A 22,187-nucleotide genomic window follows, 5' to 3' on the forward strand; every position below is an offset into this window, starting at 1 on the left:
ACTCTGCAGACAACTTAATACTCCCTGTACTCCCTTCAGGTGTCGAAACGTCTTCTAGCTCTTCAAATTTATTTAACAAAAATAATTGGGAAACGGTCGTATATTGGCATTATTAGTTTGCCGATAACGATTACACTTTAAAAACAAACGTTTGAGCTTCTTATAGTTGACTCAGTTTGCCATATTCCAAAACACCAATTATTGTGGCAAAATCTTCAGAAGAAATCCTTACTTGAGACATGTTGGGGTACTACGCAACAGATAAATTAAAAATGAACCGACTAAAATGTGTTCAAATTTTACAAGAAATTGTATGTTGTTTATTTTTTTTATTTAAAAAGTAAAGTATTTTTAAAATGGTATTCTAGAGATACATTTATTTCAAAAGATGTACAGTGTATTAAACTTAAGCAATAAAAAACTTAATTGAAATATATATTTATTACGTTAATTCTAATTAAGCAACAGGATAATTTTCTAAGAAAACATTTAAAAAATTAAAAGCAAAAACGGAGAAGTCCCGGAACTGCCCACAATTTACGTGGTACGTGATTCCAAAGCCGTATTACCATATACTCCTCCAAACTGTCCATAAACACCATCATTATAATAATCGTTGCAATTATTCACAAATCAAAACTAAATCTGATACCCATGTGCGCGACAATGTCGACACAACCTTGATCGAAAAGAAACGCGTCTCGCGCGATGGACAGAAGCGAAACGGGAGCGCGGAGCCAGAACGATTTGCATATCGCGTAGCCGCACGAGGAAGGGCAGAATTAACGGCAATCTTATCGCGACGCGGCTCCGTCGTCTTCAGAGAGTGCCCAACAGTCCCCGGACGGTCGTGCACCACGTCGTGTCGCCGTGTACCCGTTCAATTGTTTCGTGCGGCTCTTGGACCGCCGTAGTGGCTTATCTTGTTAATGTGAAGGAACTGGTGTATTTGTTTATCGACAGACAGTGTTTTTTTCGGGGGTCGCGGAAGATGGCCGATTAATATTTAAGGGGGTGGATTTGGTGCAGACGTACAGTTTCTATAAGCAAGTGGTTAATTTGGCACCGTGTATAAGTTCAATTGTTCTTGTGACGTCATTGGTTTCCGGTGCAAGAGGGTAAGTCACTCTTAAGATTTAAATTGACGGTTATTATTTATAATGGATACAATTTCGTTTATGGACAATTGACCAGGCCTGGGCAGCTCACTGTTTTATTCGATGATTGCGCTCTGTGTTGTTTAAATTAAATTTATTTTAAAAGTCGGCGATTACTGATGTCGGCGGTTGGAATGGGAAGATTCATCGTCTGCCTCCAAATTAATTTTAGTTTAAGTGGTATAAATACACTTTTTTATTTTATATTTCATTAAAATTAATTATGTGCTTTGGTTTCTTCATTAATAAAGATAACAATTGTTATCTATAAATATTTCAAAACATTGAATTTGTTGTGTGTGATGGGGTGTAAATTATGTTTCAATTTTTTTTATCTCATCATATAAATATTTCACCTAATAAATCTAAATAAAATCATACATTTTCGGAATCTGATAACAATGTAAATCTTTATGATTCATTTTAAATAATCATTTTATGTTAGTAATTATTTTTATGTTTGGCCTAGATCAAGCCTAGTGGAAGCACATTCCTAGTAAAACATCAAATAGTTTTCAAGGTTCAACAATAAGATTATAATTTATTTAAATATACAAGATGCTAATTGTCCAAAACAAATTTTGATAACATTGTGGACAGTTCATTAGTTTCCAATTAGCTGTTTACATCTAATCAAATTAATTCAAGAATATTGAAGTGCTGAACTTATGCAATCATTTAGCACTCTTCCAAATGCATATTTGTACAGTCACACAAAACATTTTTACTTTAAAATTGGTCGTAATTAAACTATTATTTTTTTAAAACAAGGAAACAATTAGTTGGTTTAGATTTAACCAGTATTTTTTATTAAATGATTATAGCCTTCCGTAAAATTTACGTGAAACGGACCAAATTGTGGGAAAAAACCTAGGGGATTTTCGTAGATCCTCAAAAATCGTAATATAAACTAATTATAATAAAACCTGTTTAGTTAATTGATTTGATTCATACGTTTACTTTATAATATTTAATCGATTGGTTCACTGTAGTTGTTTTTGTGTTTAGTTGCATTTTAATCACATTATAATTATAAACCATAAAAGTAATTAAAAGATAATGTTGTTGCGCAACATTAACTTAATTTTGAACGTTGTGATTAAATTTTAAATTCATTCATCGCCACCATCCCAATAGATCTTTTTTTGACAAACGTGTTGTAACATTTTGACCTTAATCGTAGACTTAGATAAAAAGAGAATTATTACAAATTGTGCAAATAAGTTAATTGTACAGTACAGTAGGAGTATTAATGCTGCTAACTTGTTTAGGTGTCAAATATTTTTGAAATATTAAAGAAATTATGGTTAAACGAAAGTGTTTTATAAATAAATCCGGTCATGCTTCAAGTGGGTGGTTGGTTTAATTCAAATTATCATTAAATGTAGTTCTTTCCCTAGGTATAATGTGGTTGCACTTCTTGCACCTCAGCACATTGGTGGTTGTCATATTAGCTAGGCCTAACACGAACGGTAACCGCCCCTGTCAGGGACCGGTTGTGAGGGGCACGTGCAACAGCAACATACAAAAATGGGCCTTCAACCACGACCGGCAGTCCTGCGTCAAGTTTATGTGGAGCGGTTGCGGCGGCAACGACAACAACCGCTTCGACAACGAACAACTTTGTCTTTTGAAATGTCAACAATATAAAGGTAGGCTTTGTGGGTATCAATGTAATCTGGCGGAGAATTTTGATGGTGTTGTCAAACCGGGTTGGAGGTTTACTGACGTCTGCAAAGCTGCACGAAATAAACAGGATCTCTTTCAGGGAACACGTCCATAACACCCATCGAAACGATACTAAAGGAAAAGAGGGGGTCCCAACTGACGTTCCAAGAGACTGGTACAACGACCACGTTCATGTTCGCCCAGTCCAACACTTTCATCCAAATTGATGGTGACATCATTCAAACCTTCCAGCTGAGGTACTCAGCTAGTGCTATTTTAAACAGCCTTCACCAAAAAAACGTTGTTCCAGGTTGTGCCGACAGATTTCCTTCAGCTTCCGCACACGGCTGCCCCACGGCCTCCTCGTCTACCACAACGTTCAGGTACCAAAGGGCGAGTCTTTGTTACCCTACGCTTTGTACGTTATAGTACAGCAGGGACAGCTCAAAGTTGTGCACGTTTACGACAAACACTCAACGGTTTTAACTGTGGGAAGAGGCCTGAACAGAGACGAATGGCACTCAGTAACGGTCAGAATAGATGTGCACAGCGGAAGACTTATAGCGATGGTTGACGAATTAAAAGAAGAAACCGACTTAATGGGTCTGGATAAAGAAACCAACTACGGCGTGAAGGCCAACGTTACGTCAGTAATCCTTATTGGAGGTGATGAACTAACTTTTAGTTTGTCTCCAATATTTAGTTTGATGTTTTAGGCTTAAGCTCGGAAGAACGACTGCACGGCGTTAAATACATCATAGAGTCGTTCGTTGGTTGTATTAAAGACGTGACACTTAGCACGGGAAAATCAGCATCTGATCTTCTACCAATCACTCCTTTGATCGCAACGAAGCACGAGAATGTCCAGGAGGGTTGTTTGGACAAGTGTCGAACGATAGAGAATTTGTGCTTTCAAGGGTCAAGGTGCATAAACCATTACAATTCATTGACTTGCGACTGCTTTGGCACCAAATATGAAGGGGAATATTGCGACATGTATAGTAAGTATAAGTCTTCAGTAATCAATTAAATACTTATAAACGTTTCTTCCTAGCGGCAACAATTTTGACTTTGCGAGGGTCCTCGTACGTCTCATATAGAGTTTATGACTGGAAGGATCGAGTTCACTCTTCCACAACCCGCTTCTCCATGATGTTTAAAACTCGCTTCGACGACTCAGCGTTGCTTTACGCTGCTGGAGGTGAACAGGACATCGACCACCACATCGCAGCTTCTATCAAAGACAACTCGGTGCACGTGAAGATTAATCTAGGTTTGGAGTCAATTTATAAAGTCCTGGGACAAACTGGCGACTTCAAGCTACACCAGTGGAACAACCTAACCATTTATCACAACAACGACAAGATTCACTTGATCTTGAACGAGGAAGTGGTGACTGTGAACGTATCTAACAATTCGTTTTTGTACATCGACCCGGAAATTTACATTGGAGGCGGACCGGAATTGCGGAAGAAGAACGCCCTGAAGTCCGACAATAATTTCGCCGGGTCTTTGAAGTATGTGTTTTACAACGATGTCTCGATAATTTACGAGCTTCACAAGAACAACCCGAAGGTCCACTACATCGGAATACTGCGGCCGGAGTTTTACGAAGCTGACGTGAAGGAAATCCCGATAACATTCCCATTCTCCGCCTCACACATCTGGTGTTTAAACAATTTCACAGACAGTTTAAGCCTTTCGTTTTACTTCAAAGCCAGCAGTAACTTGAGCGTGGTCGCCTCCAGTGAGGTGCAATCGGGCATGTACTGGGAATTAAGGATAGTCAACGACGAGATGCGATTCGAACTGACCAACAATCTGAAAAACACCACGCATCTGATAAGCGTGAAGAAAACGCCGGGGATCTGGCATTTCCTCAACCTGACTTACGCCCACGGCGAGGTCACCCTCATTGTGGATAACAGGGAGAAACAGGAACGTTTGGGCGACATAAAGTTTTCGATCGGCGACAAGATTAAAATATCGGCTGGCTCACGTGCCAATGCAGGTATGGTCGGTTGCATGCGTGAGATCATCATAAACGGTGAACAGATAGAACCTCGCAGGATCCTGCAATCCGAACGCACGGTCGGCGAAGTCACGCTGGACGACTGCAAGTTCATAGACGCGTGCAAAAGACCGAACACGTGCGAACACGGTGGCAAGTGCAGTGTCAAAGAGGATGGACTGACGTGCGACTGCACCGGCACCGGCTACATCGGGAAGAATTGCCATTTCACCTTGCACCGGAAAACCTGCGAGGAACTGGCATTGCTAGGTGAGTTTTTTCGTGATTGTTTCGTGCATGCAATCGGTTTTCGAGGATGTTGGTGTCGTGGTTCGGTTGTTTAGTAATTTAGTAGTAATCATTGAGTTTCCTGATTAGGTACTTATGGGGTATTGTCACACGGTGTAATTTATTGTGGAAAAACGCTATTAAACTAATCAGAAAGTCGATTTTTCCGGGAAGGTTGCAATTTGGTTCCACTAATCACATAATATTTAATAGAGGCAAACAAACAAAATTAAACCAATAAATTTACAGGTTACACAAAACCGGACGTGTACCTGATCGACATAGACGGAAACGGCAAGTTTCCCCCTGCTTACGTACGATGCGAGTTCCAAAGCATCGAAGAATCAACCAAGACAATCGTGGAACACAACCTGCCTAGCCAAATCGATGTTAGATCTCCATCTGAGAAGGACTTCAGTTTCAGCATCAAATACAGAGAGTTCACACCCGAAATGCTGCAGGAGTTGGTGTCGCATTCGCTTAATTGCAGTCAATACATCAAGTACGATTGTTTCAAGGCCCCGTTGCAGCTTCACTCGGCCACGTGGTTCTTGAGTTCCGCCAATCAGACCGTCGATTTTATTGGCGATGTTAAAAGGTGTGTAAGGTGTTTTTATTTTGGCACTTGAAGTTTTTCGTGGTTAAATTTGGCTCCAGACGCGCTGGTGTGTCATGATAATTATTTTGTATAAGAGAAAATTGACCGGTATTTCCTGTTGCAAATGATAGTTTAAAAATAGACGTTTAGATTACTTAAACGCCTTATTGTTGAAGTAATCCCAGAGAACTTGGTCGCATTTACATTGGAAAATGGTTGTGTTATATTTATTATGACGATAGAAATTTAAGCTAAATTTATTATTTAACATAATGAAATTTCACAATTAATTGCCAGTTTTGTAATCAAATTTCCCCAATGATGTAACAGTATAATTGATAGGTGATGTGGTCGCCCAGAAACTGCTTGTAATTTGTAAATTATTTTAAATAATAAAACGAGTTTTTTAATCTCCTGTTATTATAGTAATGACGATTATTGGGCAGAAAGGTTAACTTATTACACATTGTTTATTTTTAAATGTTTAATTAAGTATATTATTTATTGATTGAGCACTTGTGCATTATAATATATACTGCGGTTCCTTTGAAGTGGATAATTTGAATTTCCTAGATTATATAGATTTAAAAACATTTTCCATATGTTATGTTAAACAGAGAGCATAAGAGTATGCCAAAGAGGAACTGATTAATTATTGATTGGATATGTGTAGCAGTTAATCATGTTTTTTATTTCATTTTAATTAATTTTGTTTTATTAATATTTCAAAGAATTTGATGATTTGGTGAATTTTATTACTGGTTTAAAAGATCTGTTATTGATGCACTTTTGTTTAATTTATCCAAAAGATTACATTGTTTTTTATAATATATATGTAGCACAGATTTGAACTAGTTCAAAATATTCCTACTCCAGTTTAATTAGGACAGAAAATAACAACTTAAATCTTCTACTTCTACTTCTTCTAAAGAGGTCTCGCGCATTAGATTTTTGTACGCTAAATAAAGATTTACAGGGGGACTTGTCCATGTTCGATAGGCAAGAAATGCGAGAACTCATCGCAGTGGTGCAATTGCGATGACATCAACGATGACAAGTGGAACACCGACGAGGGGCACTACACAATGGCTAACAGTTTGGGAATCACCGAAATGGTCTTCCTCCAACAGCCAGACTTGCCAGAAGATGCGGTTGGTAGGATCACCCTTGGTGCTCTGGAATGTGTGGAAACAAGTAAATTTTGTTCTTAATATTCTGCTTACTGGTGTTTAGTGGGGACTTTTCAGATACACAAAGATATGTGGTCACTTTTACCACCAGTCAGTCGTACATCGAAGTGCCGGGTTGGCGGAAGGGTGATCTGGCCTTTTCCTTCAGGACCACGGGGAGGAAAGCTATTCTTCTCTATCAACCACCGATCAGGCCCAATTATCCTAGCTTTATGGTTGCACTTACTAGCGGTAATACAACAAGCATTAATTAATTGTTACATTAGTCATTTTGATTAATTTGTTTGTAGATTATAATTTGACCTTTAACTTCACGTTAAACACTGGAGTGTCTAAAGAATTGGTGATTAAATCCGCCAAAAAATTGAACGGGGGCGAATGGCACAAACTATGGATTGACTACAACAAGTACCACGTTAGATTTATGATCAATGAAGATAAGGCTTTTGAAGATCTAAAGTCCGAAGAGGAGTTTGGACCTTTCGAAGGATCCATGTTCATTGGAGGGGCACCATCCAATTTATTGGACGCAAAATCCTCGGTTCATCAAGGACTAATTGGATGCTTCCGTGGCTTGGTGGTCAACGAGGAGATCTTGGACATCTACAGTTACATGAGCGTCCACCTAAGCGAAATTATCAAGGATTGCAAGCCGTCCTGCGTTCCGAATCCATGTCAGAACGGAGCCCAATGTAAAGAACTGTGGAGCACCTTCGAGTGCATCTGCCCAAACCCCTGGGCTTACAACGGAACTTATTGTGAAGAGAGTGAGTATATTTTATTATAATTAGACTAGACGAGTTTATCATTATTCGAAAATATTGCGAAATTCAAGGTTAAGAAACAATAAACTAATACATTAGCAGTCCACAGTAACAGTTAAATTCGACAACACCGTTTGTTGCATGTTACCTCATTTGTTAAGTAAATATCAGTCTAAAAAATTATCTTTGACACTTAAATGAAAACGATTATCAAGTGAACCAGTGCGATCTTTTCTAGCGCGATGAAATGTTATCGTTCGTTGTAATTAAATAAATTTATGTAATTTATTAAAAACCACAAAATGACTCCACTTGTTTGCCTGTTGGTATTTTTGCAAATCAGTGTAGTTTTTTCAAAACCAATTGATTATTTTGCATATCTGCGAAGTGATCAGACAATTGGTAAGTAATATTTTAATTTGATTAGTTAGTTGATTGAGTCTGTAATTTATGTAATTATATAGTTTTGAATGACGCAAAACTCATATTTTTATCAGATAAATGATGAAACAGGAAAAATTGAATCAAAATAAGTATGGATTATTTAGGAATGTTTTCAATTTGATTAGATACATTAACTAGAAAAAAATTGTTTAGTAATATTCAAAGTAGAAAGTACATTTATATCTTTAATTGTAAAACTATAAAAATGTACGACTGGAATGCTAATAATTTTTCTTCTAGATTTAAATTTGAATACTTAATGAATAATTTATAAATAAAATTCATAAAACTTTTGACAAATTATAAAAATTAATTATAAAAGATTTAAAAAAATAATGCATCATATTCATTTATTTTTGTATGATACAAATATATTATCTTATGTACTTAGCATTTATGCGAGTTTGCTAAATGAATTAAAATGACGAGGTCACAACTTTTCCACTCAGTAAAGATGTAAAAGATCTTAAACTAAATCATGCCAATAAACGTCAATAAATATTTAATTTTGTACCAGATATCAATACCAATGGGGTCACTTTCACCCAACCGGAGTCGTTCTTGCGGCGCAACTTCCTAAGCACCGATTACAGTAACGAAAAACTCGTCCTGCGAGAAATGTTTCAAAAACAAATCCTGGTCAACCTACGAACCTACGACGACGTGGCCCTTATATTCTATGCGAACGACCACTTAAATAATTTCGTTCATCTGTACATTGAGAACGGAACTCAAGTAGTTTTCCTGTTCAATCATGGAAACGTCATACATAACGTGACCGTGAGCTATGCCAAGTTGAATTCAAGCAATCCCGTGCAAATCGCAATTGAAAGAAACAAGCAGAAGACCACGGTGCATGTGAATGAGAAAAACCAGTCCATTCCCTTCGGCGTGCTACTTCTGGATGAGTACTCGCCCAAACCTTGGACCAACCCAGATGACGGTGAGATAATTTGTTTAAGATCCAAATCACTTTATCTTAAGTGGAGTACCAATTTATCTAAACGGTCTTGTTTACATTTTCAGAGGTGCTCGCACCGCAGAGACCTCCGGCACCACCCACCGAATATTTTCAGCTGAACCTAGGAGGATACGACCCCGAAACGCTACTCAAAGTGTCCGATTATCCCCCCAAGTTGCCCGGCTATGTGGGCTGCATGCGCGGCTTCCAAATCGGCGAAACGCTCCTTGATCTGCCGTCCAAGATTAAAAAGGATGATTCAGGTAAGGAAGAGGAACTGGAGCGGGAAAGTGAGAGCGGATTTAGTGGGTTTGTAAATTGGGTGATGTCACAATTTTGTGCGTGACTTACGGCTAATTGGTTAAGTGGCGGCGCATGGGTTTGTAATTGAGATTTTCCTGCTACTTCTTTTCTGGTTGTAATTATTAAATTGTGTCTAACATTTATGAATTATTTTAATTCAGGAGTCATTCCGAACTGCACGATGAAATGTGACGAGGAGCCGTGCAAACATGATGGGATTTGCATAGAGAATTTCAGACAGCAGGATCATTCTTGTGACTGCGAATTCACCAGTTACTACGGACCGTTTTGTAACGACGAAAAGGGTGCCGATTTCAGTGGTGAATCCATGCTTTGGAGGACTTACGTCTTAAATGGAACGGTTGAATATGTTAAAATTCAGCTGGCTTTCTCCAGTGCAGACGACAAGCAAAAGAACACCGTATTGCTTCTTCTTCAAACAGAGAATAAGTAAATTTGCTTCAATAACAAAAGACCACAATTTAACACATATGTTACAGCCGTAGTTATTACCTGTTGGTGGCACTTACTGAGAAAGGACATCTGATTGTCCAAGAAGATCGAGAGGGTGAAGTGTACTCAGCTACCTTTAGCACCAAGAGCTTCATTAACGGGGCCAGACACTCAGTCTATTACAGAAGGGACAGAAACGAATCCGAGTTATTTATAGACAGAGAAGTAATTCCAATGCAGCAAATTCCTGCAGAAAGTTTCACCAATGTACCGGAAAATGGAGCTAACGATGTGCAAATTGGTGGACACAACACGCAAGATCCAAGATTCGCCATTTATAAGTATTACAGTGGATGTCTTTCTAGTAAGTCATAAAATTAAACAGCTTTCCTTATTATTATCATTAATTGTTGTTAATAGACATATTCATCGAAATCAACGAGCAATTGATGAAGCCATTGGATGAGTACATGTTGTTCAAAAAAGATGGATCTGAAAAAGTAAACGTTTCCAACCCAGCAGGAGTGAGAAGTGCTCAGTGTAGTTCCGACTTTGACTTGCACGAAAAAATTCCTGGACCCACAAATCTCAATCAGACTATTGTAGATGTAATGTAATTTATTTTTGTTCATCTCGTTAACACTAAGTTTTTAGGGAAAGGACAAAAGTTGGGTACAAGATGCACCTCAAAGGATTTTATACACTTCCCTGTACTCCACGGATGATGAAGAGGAAGAGCACACGGAACAAATCATCGTTATCGTGCTGGCCACATTCTTCGTGCTTGTCATAATAGGAGGTACTTACCATCTATACAGAACTGATAAGAAGTACAGGGAACGCAAGGAAAGAGAAACAGATGCTAATATTATATTGTCGAAACAACAAGCGGCGATACTTCAACAAGAGAATTCAAAAACTGTAAATATTAAATAGGTATAAAGGCTGAATGAATTTTTAATTGTTGTTTATTGTAGTTGGAAATGGAGGAAAAACTTAAGCCAACGTTGAACGGCAAGTTACCCAACGAAGAAAAAGCCCCAGTCATAGTGAACGCGAATGGCAAAAAGGCCCAAAACGAACATCCTCCTGAAGTTGTGCCAAGCGAGGAAATACCGCTCAGACCTTTAAAACGTGTCGACAGCAAACGAGAGAAACGAATCAGTTTTAGAGGTACTAAAGCATTAACCTGTGATACATAGTACACAAATTAATAATGAATTATTTCAGATAGTGCTAGTGAATTAGCTTGGGACACGCCAAACGAAAACTCCGATTTGTTGTCCAACGTGCTGGAGGAAGACGAGAACGAATACCAAAGCGATTCAGAAAACGAAGAGAAGAAGCCGCCTGTAAGTAAAAGCGCTGAGATTGCACCTCTAGCAACAATAAGTGAATTTAACTTATTAAGAAATTCTATGTATGTAGAAAACAAGCATGGGACCTAAGTAGCTTGTAAATTAGATCTAAAATTAGAGATTTTTGTCTATTTTGCATGTGTCTTTCGATGAAAATCTCGAATAACAGTATTAACTAGAGCATGTACATATTAACATAATACATATATATCAAGGAAATTATTTCCATCTTCACCTATCACTTTTATAATTCGGTATTAGTACTTTCTATAAGACTAAGGCCTACTATATAGTCTTCTGCATGGAGCCACTGTAAGAAACAGAAGAATTAAAGCTAATAAACAGAGATGACTTTAGGTGGTACCGTTAACACCTGTTCGTCCAAGGATTAGAAATCCGCCACCGCACAGCAATCCATTATCTACACAACTGCCCTACATGATCGATGAAATGGCATCGGTGGAGGTCGGCAGTCCGTCGTAACGTGTTAAAATTCTGAAGCTTGCAGACTATTTGCGGTGTAACACAGTGATAAGTGATACGAGAGAGTATACGAAGTCTAGTTTAAAATCGTAAAACGGGACTGTACGTTGAACGAAAGTGCTATTAAGAGAATTCCATTAACAATATTTAAAATTCATCGCTTGTAGAATTTTAAGGTACCATGTCTCGGTTCCTGAGCACTACAACTCATTTTAGAAATCATCTTTCATTGTTCATTGGAATACAGAATTATCTATTTGGACGTTCTGTGATTAATGGTAAACTATATGCAGCCCATAAAAAGTAGATCATTCTGTATGTAGCAACAGCTTGATGTTTGGGTGAAATATTTTTTGATGGTAAGCTGTATTGACTGATTAGGTTCTTTTTGAAATACATAATATATAGAAATGTTGAGTTTTATTATCACCCTTGTACCTAACACCCATCGATTTACGGTACTAACAAACATCTTAACAGAAGGGGTTTAGCTTTTGAAAGTGACTATTCATTTTTAACACAGAATTAATCGATTCAACTTCGTTTAAAAACAGATTGTGGACGTGGAGGTGGACGTAATGGATACGCCAAACGAAGAAGAGCAAACAAATCGAAGACCGTCATCAAAATCAATTGGTAAGTATCTTTTAACACTATTATGTATTTTCAATCATCAATGTTTTATTTAGGAACGAACGGGGTGGCAAACTCTAAAGGATCTAATAAATTCAATCCGATTTTGAAACCAATATTTTTAAATGAACAGCAAAGAACGTTTGGGAATCCAATCAGTTATTTAGGAGGTCCTAGACTACCAGCCAGAAACAGGTCCAGTGTTGAAAGCGTTTTGTCTCTAGATTAATTTTTATTAATCTGTAGTTTTGTAGCAAAAGACTGAGTAGTATTATTATGTATTGTACATATTATATTATAGTAAATTATTTATAATATAATAAAAAACACGTTTTATTACACCTTTTCAACCAAGATTTTTTAGGTAAATAAAGAAAAACAACTATATATAAAAATGATTATTTAATAAATAATATTCTTCACAAAAGAACATATTAAATCTACTTTATGAATCTGATACAAATACTGCATGACACAGAAAATGACAATAAACATCACACACTATCATAATTCAACACATTCTTCCAGGCAAACAAATCACAGGTCAAATGCACAGTATAAAAAATAGGAGAGAACATGCTTGATATCTGTTAACTAAAAGTAAAAAATAAGATTGTACAAACTGTATGACTGTACAACTGTTATTTATATTATTTAAAAAAGATGTAGTGTTCAAATTGTCACTGCACTGAAACACTCTGTTCTTAATGGATATACAAAATAATAGTTTGTATGAAAACATCGGGTTTTACAAAGGCATGGGGTCAAATATCTTCTTTACCTCTTCCGTACTAGATTTATCGTCATCTCCTAAAAAATGAACGCTATTAGTTACCTCATATTATCAATCAATAAAACAGCTAGTCAAGAAACGTTGATCGTGCAAATAATAAATCATATAACACATTTAACATGCATATTATTATTTTAGTTGAAACAATAAAAAAATATTAGTTAATAAATGCGCATCCAATTGTATGTCAAAGCGTTTTTAAACTGTCTCGATAATCGACGTACCGAAAATAATAAAAACCTATAGGCTACACGAATTTGACAAGTGGAACAAAGTACAAAGAAAACTACAAAAACATGCTACAGTTATACAGTATCTGCACTTGCGAATTTCAGCTGAAAACTGAATACAAGATAGTCGCTAGTGCGAATACAGTAGAATCAGAGAACATTGTAAAACAGCCATCCTACTGGAAAGTTAAAGGATATTTTCAATAATAACGCAACCAAAAAACATATCCTGGTATTTGTGTTATACACACCTATTAATTACGGTATTTAAGTTTTCATCTACCCTCCTGTTCCACTGCAAAATGGAAAACATGGGTAATTGTATGTATGTTTGATGATCATTAATAAAAATATTCGCCTTTTTCATTTTAAAATGTTCCAACTCCTTAATAATTTAGCCAATGTGTTACTTGTTATTTACTCCAAAATTATCACTACAATCTGTGTCAGTAATACACATTTGCAAGCGATTTTTAAACCGTTGATTAATACCGTCATAACCAGTTCACACAACACATCTCCAATTTAATAAATTAACAATGCTTACCTTTTTCTGATTTGACTTCATCCTTGACTTTTTCGTCACCCTCTTTGGCATCGCCCTTTTCTAAGCGCGGCCTCTTCCTACCCTTGTAACTTCTGTTGTCCCTTCTTCCACCTTCACCTTCGTCTTCGCTGTCCGAAAACTCGTTCTCGGGCACGATTCTTTTGTCGAGATCTTTCTGAGGTAGGCGCTCGTCTTTGTCAACCTAAATAAACAACACAACAGTTATAATAAATTGATAACAAAGATTCAATTTAACACATACTTTGTCCTCGTTATCTGATTCATCATTGATAGCGTCTTCTGGAATGGCGGTGACTTGGACGCCAGGAGCGTGCGGCAACATCCTCAGATTCTCAAACAGTCTGGTCTTGATCTTCTCCAGATATTCAGGCGTGTTTTGGTTGGCCATGTTGCTAGGGCTGATGTGCAGCTTGAAGTCGGGTCCGAAGTACTCGAAGTAATCGTTGTAGGGCAGCTCGTTGGCGATCTCGACACCGAGAGCGACGGACGTCTCGTACGTCCACGCCCTCGACACGTTTCTGATCGTGTAGCCACCGCCGCCGACCATCATGAACGGCAGATTGTACTTCTTGACAAACTCGACGCACTTGCCGTGACCGCGCACGGTTAAGTTAAAGCAACCCAAGCGATCGCCGGTCAGCGAGTCAGCACCGCACTGCAGCACGACGGCACTAGGCTGGAACGTCTCCATAACTTTGCTTATGATGGGCACGAAAATGCTCTCATAGGCATCGTCGTCCATGCCGTCCCGCAGTGGGATGTTGACCGCGTAGTATTTGCCTTTGCCGGCGCCGATGTCACGCAAATCACCCGTACCTGTTATCAAAATAATTTTATTAAAATACTTGAATGAGTAAAAACACTGATTTTAATGTCCATGTTAAATTGTTTAATCTTACAAAATGATCTAATTAATGATGTTGCAGGCCAAGGAAATTTTTGTTAATCAACCTTATACTAAATGATAATTTAAATTCAAATTTTGATGTATGCGTACATCTGTAGAGTTGTACGAAATATTCTTGAGATATGGGTGGCAGAAAAGAGATTTGTTGAATTTATGGAAGTGAAGTGTGAACACACTAAGAAAGAGATTTATAAAACTAGACAAATGTCATGTGTTTGTGCACTTTTTTCAAAGGTTTGTAGTTGAGAAAATCTGCACCCCGCACTTTGTCAAAACGGCATAATAATTACATGGGATTTCGGGTTAATTTCGGCCCAAGAGTAAAAATGTTGGGCTTCAAAAATCGATTTTTTATTTAATTGTTAAGTAAGATTGTGTCAACTTATTAAAAATATACGGAGGGATACGGTGAGTAAGAAATTTTTACAGCATGGGAATTTCAGGTTTCTTACATACCAAATAATGTTCGTAAGTAAAAAATTTAGACAGTTGTCTCATTGAGTTTAAATGTTTCTGTCTATCATAAACTAATTTTGGGATAATATGAATTACCGTTTTGGTAAGGATTAACTTTTTTATATTTTAAATAACTTTATGTAATAGCAGTCTCGTTGTTAAATTTGTTGTTTAAATAATTGTATCTTTCAGATTAGATGTATTTTGGGTTGAAAAACAATTTTTTGTAGTTTCAGTACCATGTTTATTCAAAAAATAATTTAAAAAAATAAAATAGGTATATCTGAAAACCTTTACTAAGGGATTTTCGAGTATATTATTATATGAGGTTGGATATCTTTATTTTTCAGAGGAAACTCGCCAATATTTAGGTCATCGATTTCTGTCCACGTGCGATCTTCATAATAAATTGCAGCAGTCTAATTTTGCGGTAAAGCTACACCCCGCATTTTAAAATTTTAAAAAAAAAAACTGGTTATTTTTAGAGCCCAAAACTTTTACTATTAGGCCGAAATTAGCCCAAAAAGAGTCCGAAATTTCCATGTATATGTTATGCCGTTTTGGCGAAGTGCGGGGTGCAGCTTTTCTCACCTAAGGTTTGTTAACGTATGTATTTTATATCATCCCCATATGCAAAAAAAAAATAATATTTTTCTAAACAAAACTCTGGCATCAACCTTTTTAAAAATAGTTTCTGATTCTTTCACTTTTAATGAAAATATTTTTAAATTGTATATGACATATTTTCAACTTTTTCCACACGTTTTAAAAAAAACATACTTCTTCCACTACTATTATGATTTAGACATATTTCAATGTTATTAAACGTCTCTATAAAACGTGTTCCATTACTTTAACCATATTTTTTACTGCCTATTAACTTACAACTTTACAAAATGTCTGATAAAATATTTACATACCTGGGAAATATTCTCCGTATTTGTGGAACGACACAGTCATAACGCGATCTGTTGTATAAAATGCTTCTTCAACGCCATCGCCGTGGTGAACGTCAATATCGATATACAACACTCTTTGGTGATACTTGAGCAACTCCAAGATGCCCAGAACGATGTCGTTTACGTAGCAGAAACCAGATGCTTCCGATTTTTTAGCATGGTGAAGGCCTCCTCCCCAATTAATGCAAATTTCTGAAGCCTGCAACAAATATTAAATCATAAAATGGTGCTTTGTTGCCTCTCTTAGTTTTTCTCACCTGTTTGTTGAGCTTAACGGCGGCGGCCACCGATCCACCAGCGGACAATTGACAAAATTCGTACAGTCCGTCAAAGACCGGACAATCCTCGCCCACGTTGAAACGTTGCATCTGTTTGTTGTACTCGGACATGTTGTCCGGCCTGATGGATCTGAGGAATCTTATATAGTCGTCCGAATGGAACTTGGTCATTTCCTCGGCGGTCGCCTTGTGTGGACGCTGATGGAACAATAGTTTATTTGTTATTGCCGTTTTTTATACGTTGTTTGTTTACAACAGCCAAAATATACTCACATAAATTTCCATTTTTCTGTACAGTCCATAATTTAGGAGCAAGTTGTGGGTCATGCGTATCCTGTGCGGTTTCATGGGATGTCCCTGTCCATAGTAATAATTGCCAATGTCACCTGCGAACAAAACGTAAACGACATTGTAATCGTCGATAACAAATTTTCGTGGAATCGGTTGAGATCGACGGCCGACTTTTCGTGTCGGCATCGGGTGACCGCGGTAAGTAGCGTCATTTCTACGTCGCGCCTAAACCTGACCAATCACAGCCCCGGAAAACTACGGTCGCCGCCGTCGGCCGTGGACGCCTGCCCTTACGGTTTCGAAAACAGTACGTCGGAAGGCACATAAAATCGGCGCCGCATTTAGGTTATACGGGTAATTTTTATACACTTTCCGCCGCACTAGCGTGCGAAACTGAACTGTTTACGTGCAAGGGACGCCAGAAAGAAGTTTTAGAAGAAAGCGTGGATACTCACTGTCGTAATAATAACAGACTCTCTTTCTGCTGTGCGGCTGAGTGGACATTTTCGCTGCGTTCAACAAAACTCACAACCTACACAAAAACCGCAACGAAACGGCTGATCAATCGGGGTACTAGCGCCCCAAAACACAACCACCCACAACGCTGTTTCGGAATAGACGGAAGAATTGGATGTGCCGTGTGGTCTTAAAACGGCCGGTGTTTGCGCATGTTCCCACCAAACAAACAGTCCGTGGGGTGGGGATGGGATAATCATGGTTCTGCGAAATAACTCCTCTAAACGATAATCTGTATTTCGGCTTTCTCAATAATCCTTTGTTTTATGCTAGAGGGGTGACCGTTTTAGGGCCTTTGCGCTTTCATTTTAGTCACATGACTCCCTAATAAATAAAATAAAAGAACTTTAATGTTTCTTTGCCATTTTTTAAAACTGATGAAAATTAGGAATTAAGAAAAATTTGTTAGCTACTTATTATATTACAGACATATTTTATTATTTTAATTTTTGTTTTCGTATGCAGTAAAACAGGGCGTTAAGAAGTGTCATAAAGTTTAAGAAATGAATAAAAGCCCCAATAAAATCCCCAAAACATAATGGGGAAAAAAGGATTGATCCTTTACAGACCTACAGTTGTGTCCAGAGAAATGTTATTGATAATTAGGTAATGCACATCTCTAATAAAATGCAACCAAATTATTTTAAATTTTATATAAAATAATTACACTATTATTCATTTTATAATTAAATCAAAATAATATTTACTTAAATTAAATCTTCTAATAACCACAATTCACATAAATTTAATGGTTTTTGGTGTTTTAATCGAGAACTCATGTCGTTCAATAAGTTTTCAAATGAATTTAGATCCGGTTTTTACTCCGGCTAATCGAGGACTTCAAATGATTATCTTTTAACCAATGTTGAACAACTTTGGACGCACGTTTCTGTTACTTAATACATGTGAGTGGTAAATTATAGTTGGCCAGTGGTTGTGTGACATTTTACACGATGTACTGTAATGGTACTACACCGTGTTTCATATTTTTTATAATGTATGAAGGGTCCAAACTTTTATTTGGAGGACGACGAACGTATTGTTTACGTCCGATCTTATTTTATTAAACTTGCATTAATCACTCCAAACTTCTTTTCGTCAAAATTCTGGAGGTAAATTAATATATGTTTCTGTGAACTCAGTTTTGTTCGAATAATATGTTGATACCAATAGTTTCTTTACAGTAATACATTTTTGTTGGTTTTGTTCATTCAGTCGACGTCTAATTACTCCGCTGGGCACACTATTGTTTGACTCAATTAATACATTTTTTATTTGCTTAGTTACTGATTCTTCCAATTTGTCTGTCTATAAAAGATGTTTTTTGTTAGGTCGTTTTCTTATTTTATTTTCAAATGAGTGTACTGTGTCATATTTGTTAATAACATTAAAAACCAATTTCAGGGTTCAGCGACTTCAGCAATATTTAAACTTTGATTTTTTATATTAATTATTATTTCCCTTTTCTCTGGAGGACAATGTTTCTTTCTTTCTACAGAAAATGATTGTTCAATAAAATAATATAAATCCTACTAAGAATAAATTCTTAGTATCACTAAATAATGTCATAAGACGTAAATAAATTTGAATATCTATTTTTTTGAACAACGAAATCATACTATGTTCTTTTAAAGCATATCTTCGTCGTTTTTAAGGTGTGTAACAAAAAAGTATAGAATATTAAATTATGTTTTATATACAGTGTCGCCCATTTGAAAGTCAAACTAGCATTTTTTTTATTGAAAACCTAACTATCAACTGTATTAAGAACCCCTGAAATAGGTGTACACTAGATTTCATAAAATCATTATGCATATTCATAATTCTGTGGAAAAATTAAAAATCATTTTTTTTATGCATTAATTTTTTATATTAAGTTATCTATGGAATAAACCGATAAAAATAGCGTAAATTATGTTATTACTCAACGATATAGGAATTTTATACAAATTATACTATACAACTTATATTAATATCCTTAAATACTAATGGAAGAAAATAAAATTTGTGTATAAAGAATATTAATATAATAATTCCAATATTCTTGAAAAATAAAATATGTTAATTTGTGCTATTTTTGATAGTTTATTCCATAGACAAGTTGTTAAAAATTAAATTCATAAAAAGAATATGTTTTTTAATAATATTTTTTTACAAAATTATGAATATGCATAATTTTTTATTAAATTTGGTATACACCCATATCAGGGGATGCTTAATCCAATGATGTACTTAGATTTTGTAGAAAATATTTGATAGTATGATTTACTTGTTAAACTTTTGTGCTATTTCTCTATCCATCACTGTGTACACACCCTTTGTTCCTTAATAGTGAAAAAAAGTTCACTGTTGTATAGAAAAAAATAATCCTAAACATTTCCATTAGGACTTTTCTTTATAACTTGGATCAAGTTAAGTGTTCCTGTGCCTATAAATTTTTGTCACCATTTAATATTTAATCAAAGGTAACTATCTGGAAATGTTTATTAGTAAAGGGAGGTTCCAACAATAAAACAGCTCATCTAAAAAAATATACAAATATATTTAAATGAATATTAAAATAACTACAATCTACTGGTTTCCATTTTCTGCGTCCGTGATACGTCTCTTGAATAAAAGTATGTGGGGCTCAGGCGAGTGGATCATGTAGTGAACCCATCCTCTACTTTGTTGCACCCCAATTCCCCGCCACTCATCCTCGGACATCAGATGCGACTTCGGCACCAACTTCACCATCTCCTTAGGCAATATTACGTGTCTGTACTCATACTCGTCATCACTGTACTTGTCCGAATAAAATATCTTCCGTTGCAGATCCTCCCTCCTGATCATGGCAACAAGAACCGCAAATGTTAATTCACCCTGACAGTTCCTGACTGTTATTTCAAACGCGAAACCCGCGCACGAAACTTTTGTTGGTACTTTCTGCGGTACTGCCCAAATATAGGTTAGGTTAGAAACACCAGATGAAATTTGAAAATTTAACTTTTTTCTACTGCGGTGCTCTTTAAATTAAATTAAACAGAGATTGCTGAATTTTTTGTTTTTTGACATATGAAAATATTTAGAAATATGAACAATAAAAACAAAAGTATTTAATAATCTTTAGTTTTAAACATTTTACTCTGACATACATAAAATATTTTACAAGGTATGTGTTAATTTTGTCGTTACATAATGGTTTTTATTTATTAAATGACCAATTTCGTTACGTATTTCCTTTTCTGCTTGCTGTGAAATATATCAAATTTTTAAATTATGCATAATTAAGGAGTATAATATATTTGAATGCCGCGCTCCTGGGGTCCAATGGCAGCACTGGTCGTAAAAGGCTGTCATTAGTCATCGTTATTTGTGTTTTGTTGTGCGTGTTTACATAAATTCGTAAACATTTACCAGTTTTGCAGTTGGAAGCAAATTCGTAAAGAGAAATTCTGAGTAATTCGTGTTACTTGTTTCTGATAATGCATATTGATTTCACAAACGGTAAGCGAAAATTTTCCCAGGAAATGTTTTTCTCTGTCAAAAACCTTGACCTAAATGTAGTTTATAATTTTCCAGCTGAAAATGTCACAAGAAGACTTGAATTTATCGACGTGTCTGAACAAGCTGGAGCTAGAGACTAACGTCAAGAAACCACAGATCGAGGGCTGCAATCCATTCATGAGACGCCGTAGATCAAAATCATTGTCTAGCATAAACTTTGGATCTGCATGTGATTGTCAGAAAAAATCGCAAAACGTCAGACACACCGTCTCATTTAAACGTAACAATAAGAAACTGTTGAGAGACCCAATTCTAAAATTCATAAAATGTACACATAGTGAGTGTAAAGGTAGATCTGTTAAATTTAAGCACAGGGAAAGACTGTTTGGACAATGCTCAAAATTCGAACAGAAAAATTTCAAGTCCATAGTTGACGCCTGTGAACAATTGACACTAGATGCAACCACAACGGATACACCTAGTTTCAATTCACCTAGTTTCTTGAATGCTCGTTCTCAATCTGCTAGTAATATCTCAAAGTCTGAATCTAATATAGGGAGTTGCTCTCACCAGGCACGTATGAACGTGCCGCCACCTTGTGATGTCACAATTGATGAATTAGCTAGTTACTTTGAGACATTCGTGCACATACCCAAAAAGATGAGCTCTATGGCTGAAATGATGTACATTTGATTTAACTTCTCTGTGGTAGAAAAATAATGAATTTCTTATACTATTTTATTGTCTAGTTATAGTAACTGCTCATTATTTTGACTTAATTAAGGTAAATTATTTAGTACAGGATACAAGTGACATATATGGCATTTGTTGTGCTTATCGTGATACAATAATAAAGAGTAGTGACATGAAGGCGTGTTTTATTGTTTATTGAATCAAATAAACACAAAATTGAATGTAATTGAGAAATCCATCAGCAAAACCGACTTTCTGGGATTTTGGAGGCTTCGTATTCGTTTACTACGTTCGTGTGAATAGAACATTTTTATTTTAATATAATTATATGAAATTAATAATTTAACTACAATTATAAAATAAACCATATTAGGTTATTAGTATATAAAATTAATTATAAAATTATTTAAATAATCTTATACAATAAAATAATTCTGAGAGGAATACTACCAAACTTATTAACTAAGCGCCTTGTAAATATCAATATTGTTCAACCTACAAATTGTTCAATAAATTCTAAATTATTTAAATATATATTTAATTTAATTATTAAAAATAATTATACAATTATAGAAATGTAAATGTTAAAAATTAACAAACCATTTGTATGTGTAGGAATATTATTACATCATTCAATTTTGTTTGGATAATAAAATGAGAGTAAACATTTATTTTATATCTAAAGTGTGAAAAATAATG

At 35.9% G+C, this 22,187-nt stretch overlaps 4 protein-coding genes across 5 annotated transcripts; 2 read left to right on the forward strand and 2 right to left on the reverse strand.

The window, feature by feature from the left end:
* The first annotated feature begins 763 nt into the window (after positions 1-763).
* LOC109599951 (axotactin) lies at positions 764-12,628 on the forward strand. Its single transcript, XM_020016010.2, has 20 exons — positions 764-1,118; positions 2,558-2,809; positions 2,926-3,082; positions 3,136-3,491; positions 3,542-3,826; positions 3,880-5,106; positions 5,374-5,722; positions 6,699-6,916; positions 6,970-7,143; positions 7,203-7,679; positions 8,638-9,063; positions 9,147-9,344; positions 9,546-9,834; positions 9,885-10,201; positions 10,258-10,439; positions 10,492-10,758; positions 10,815-11,010; positions 11,068-11,189; positions 12,233-12,314; positions 12,368-12,628. Exons 2-20 carry the CDS (start codon positions 2,563-2,565, stop codon positions 12,538-12,540), a joined length of 5,742 nt encoding a protein of 1,913 aa, XP_019871569.2. The 5' UTR covers positions 764-1,118; positions 2,558-2,562; the 3' UTR covers positions 12,541-12,628.
* Positions 12,629-12,698: 70 nt separating this feature from the next.
* Positions 12,699-17,447, reverse strand: LOC109599942 (histone deacetylase HDAC1). 2 transcript variants are annotated; one of them, XM_049963104.1, is made up of 8 exons: positions 17,249-17,447; positions 16,776-16,888; positions 16,482-16,700; positions 16,186-16,423; positions 14,144-14,718; positions 13,882-14,083; positions 13,586-13,629; positions 12,699-13,121 (listed from the first exon to the last, which is right to left on the reverse strand). In XM_049963104.1, the coding sequence occupies exons 1-7, from the start codon at positions 17,295-17,297 to the stop codon at positions 13,610-13,612; spliced, it is 1,416 nt and encodes a 471-aa protein (XP_049819061.1). In that variant the 5' UTR covers positions 17,298-17,447; the 3' UTR covers positions 12,699-13,121; positions 13,586-13,609. The 2 variants fall into 2 exon arrangements, with proteins under 2 accessions (XP_049819061.1, XP_019871558.1); XM_020015999.2 differs by lacking the exon at positions 13,586-13,629 and having other exon boundaries at positions 17,249-17,442.
* A 2,385-nt stretch (positions 17,448-19,832) lies between these two features.
* Positions 19,833-20,373, reverse strand: LOC126264619 (cyclin-dependent kinases regulatory subunit-like). The gene has a single exon (XM_049963203.1). It carries the CDS (start codon positions 20,139-20,141, stop codon positions 19,881-19,883), a length of 261 nt encoding a protein of 86 aa, XP_049819160.1. The 5' UTR covers positions 20,142-20,373; the 3' UTR covers positions 19,833-19,880.
* Positions 20,374-20,610: 237 nt separating this feature from the next.
* On the forward strand, positions 20,611-21,665 carry LOC109599943 (uncharacterized). The gene is made up of 2 exons (XM_020016000.2): positions 20,611-20,795; positions 20,871-21,665. The coding sequence occupies exon 2, from the start codon at positions 20,877-20,879 to the stop codon at positions 21,486-21,488; it is 612 nt and encodes a 203-aa protein (XP_019871559.1). The 5' UTR covers positions 20,611-20,795; positions 20,871-20,876; the 3' UTR covers positions 21,489-21,665.
* The last annotated feature ends 522 nt before the right edge of the window (positions 21,666-22,187 follow it).

The sequence above is a fragment of the Aethina tumida genome, chromosome 2 (assembly GCF_024364675.1).
Source record: "Aethina tumida isolate Nest 87 chromosome 2, icAetTumi1.1, whole genome shotgun sequence".
Taxonomy (NCBI): Eukaryota; Metazoa; Arthropoda; class Insecta; order Coleoptera; family Nitidulidae; genus Aethina; species Aethina tumida.

Coding starts and splice junctions, on each gene's coding strand:
- LOC109599951 (XM_020016010.2), top strand. CDS start 2,563: ATGTGGTTGCACTTCTTGCACCTCAGCACATTGGTGGTTGTCATATTA. Junction 6,917..6,969: donor TCTGGAATGTGTGGAAACAA/GTAAATTTTGTT, acceptor GGGACTTTTCAG/ATACACAAAGATATGTGGTC. Junction 9,064..9,146: donor TTGGACCAACCCAGATGACG/GTGAGATAATTT, acceptor TTACATTTTCAG/AGGTGCTCGCACCGCAGAGA.
- LOC109599942 (XM_020015999.2), bottom strand. CDS start 17,297: ATGTCCACTCAGCCGCACAGCAGAAAGAGAGTCTGTTATTATTACGAC. Junction 16,701..16,775: donor ACAGAAAAATGGAAATTTAT/GTGAGTATATTT, acceptor TTGTTCCATCAG/CGTCCACACAAGGCGACCGC. Junction 14,084..14,143: donor AATCAGATAACGAGGACAAA/GTATGTGTTAAA, acceptor TTGTTTATTTAG/GTTGACAAAGACGAGCGCCT.
- LOC126264619 (XM_049963203.1), bottom strand. CDS start 20,141: ATGATCAGGAGGGAGGATCTGCAACGGAAGATATTTTATTCGGACAAG.
- LOC109599943 (XM_020016000.2), top strand. CDS start 20,877: ATGTCACAAGAAGACTTGAATTTATCGACGTGTCTGAACAAGCTGGAG.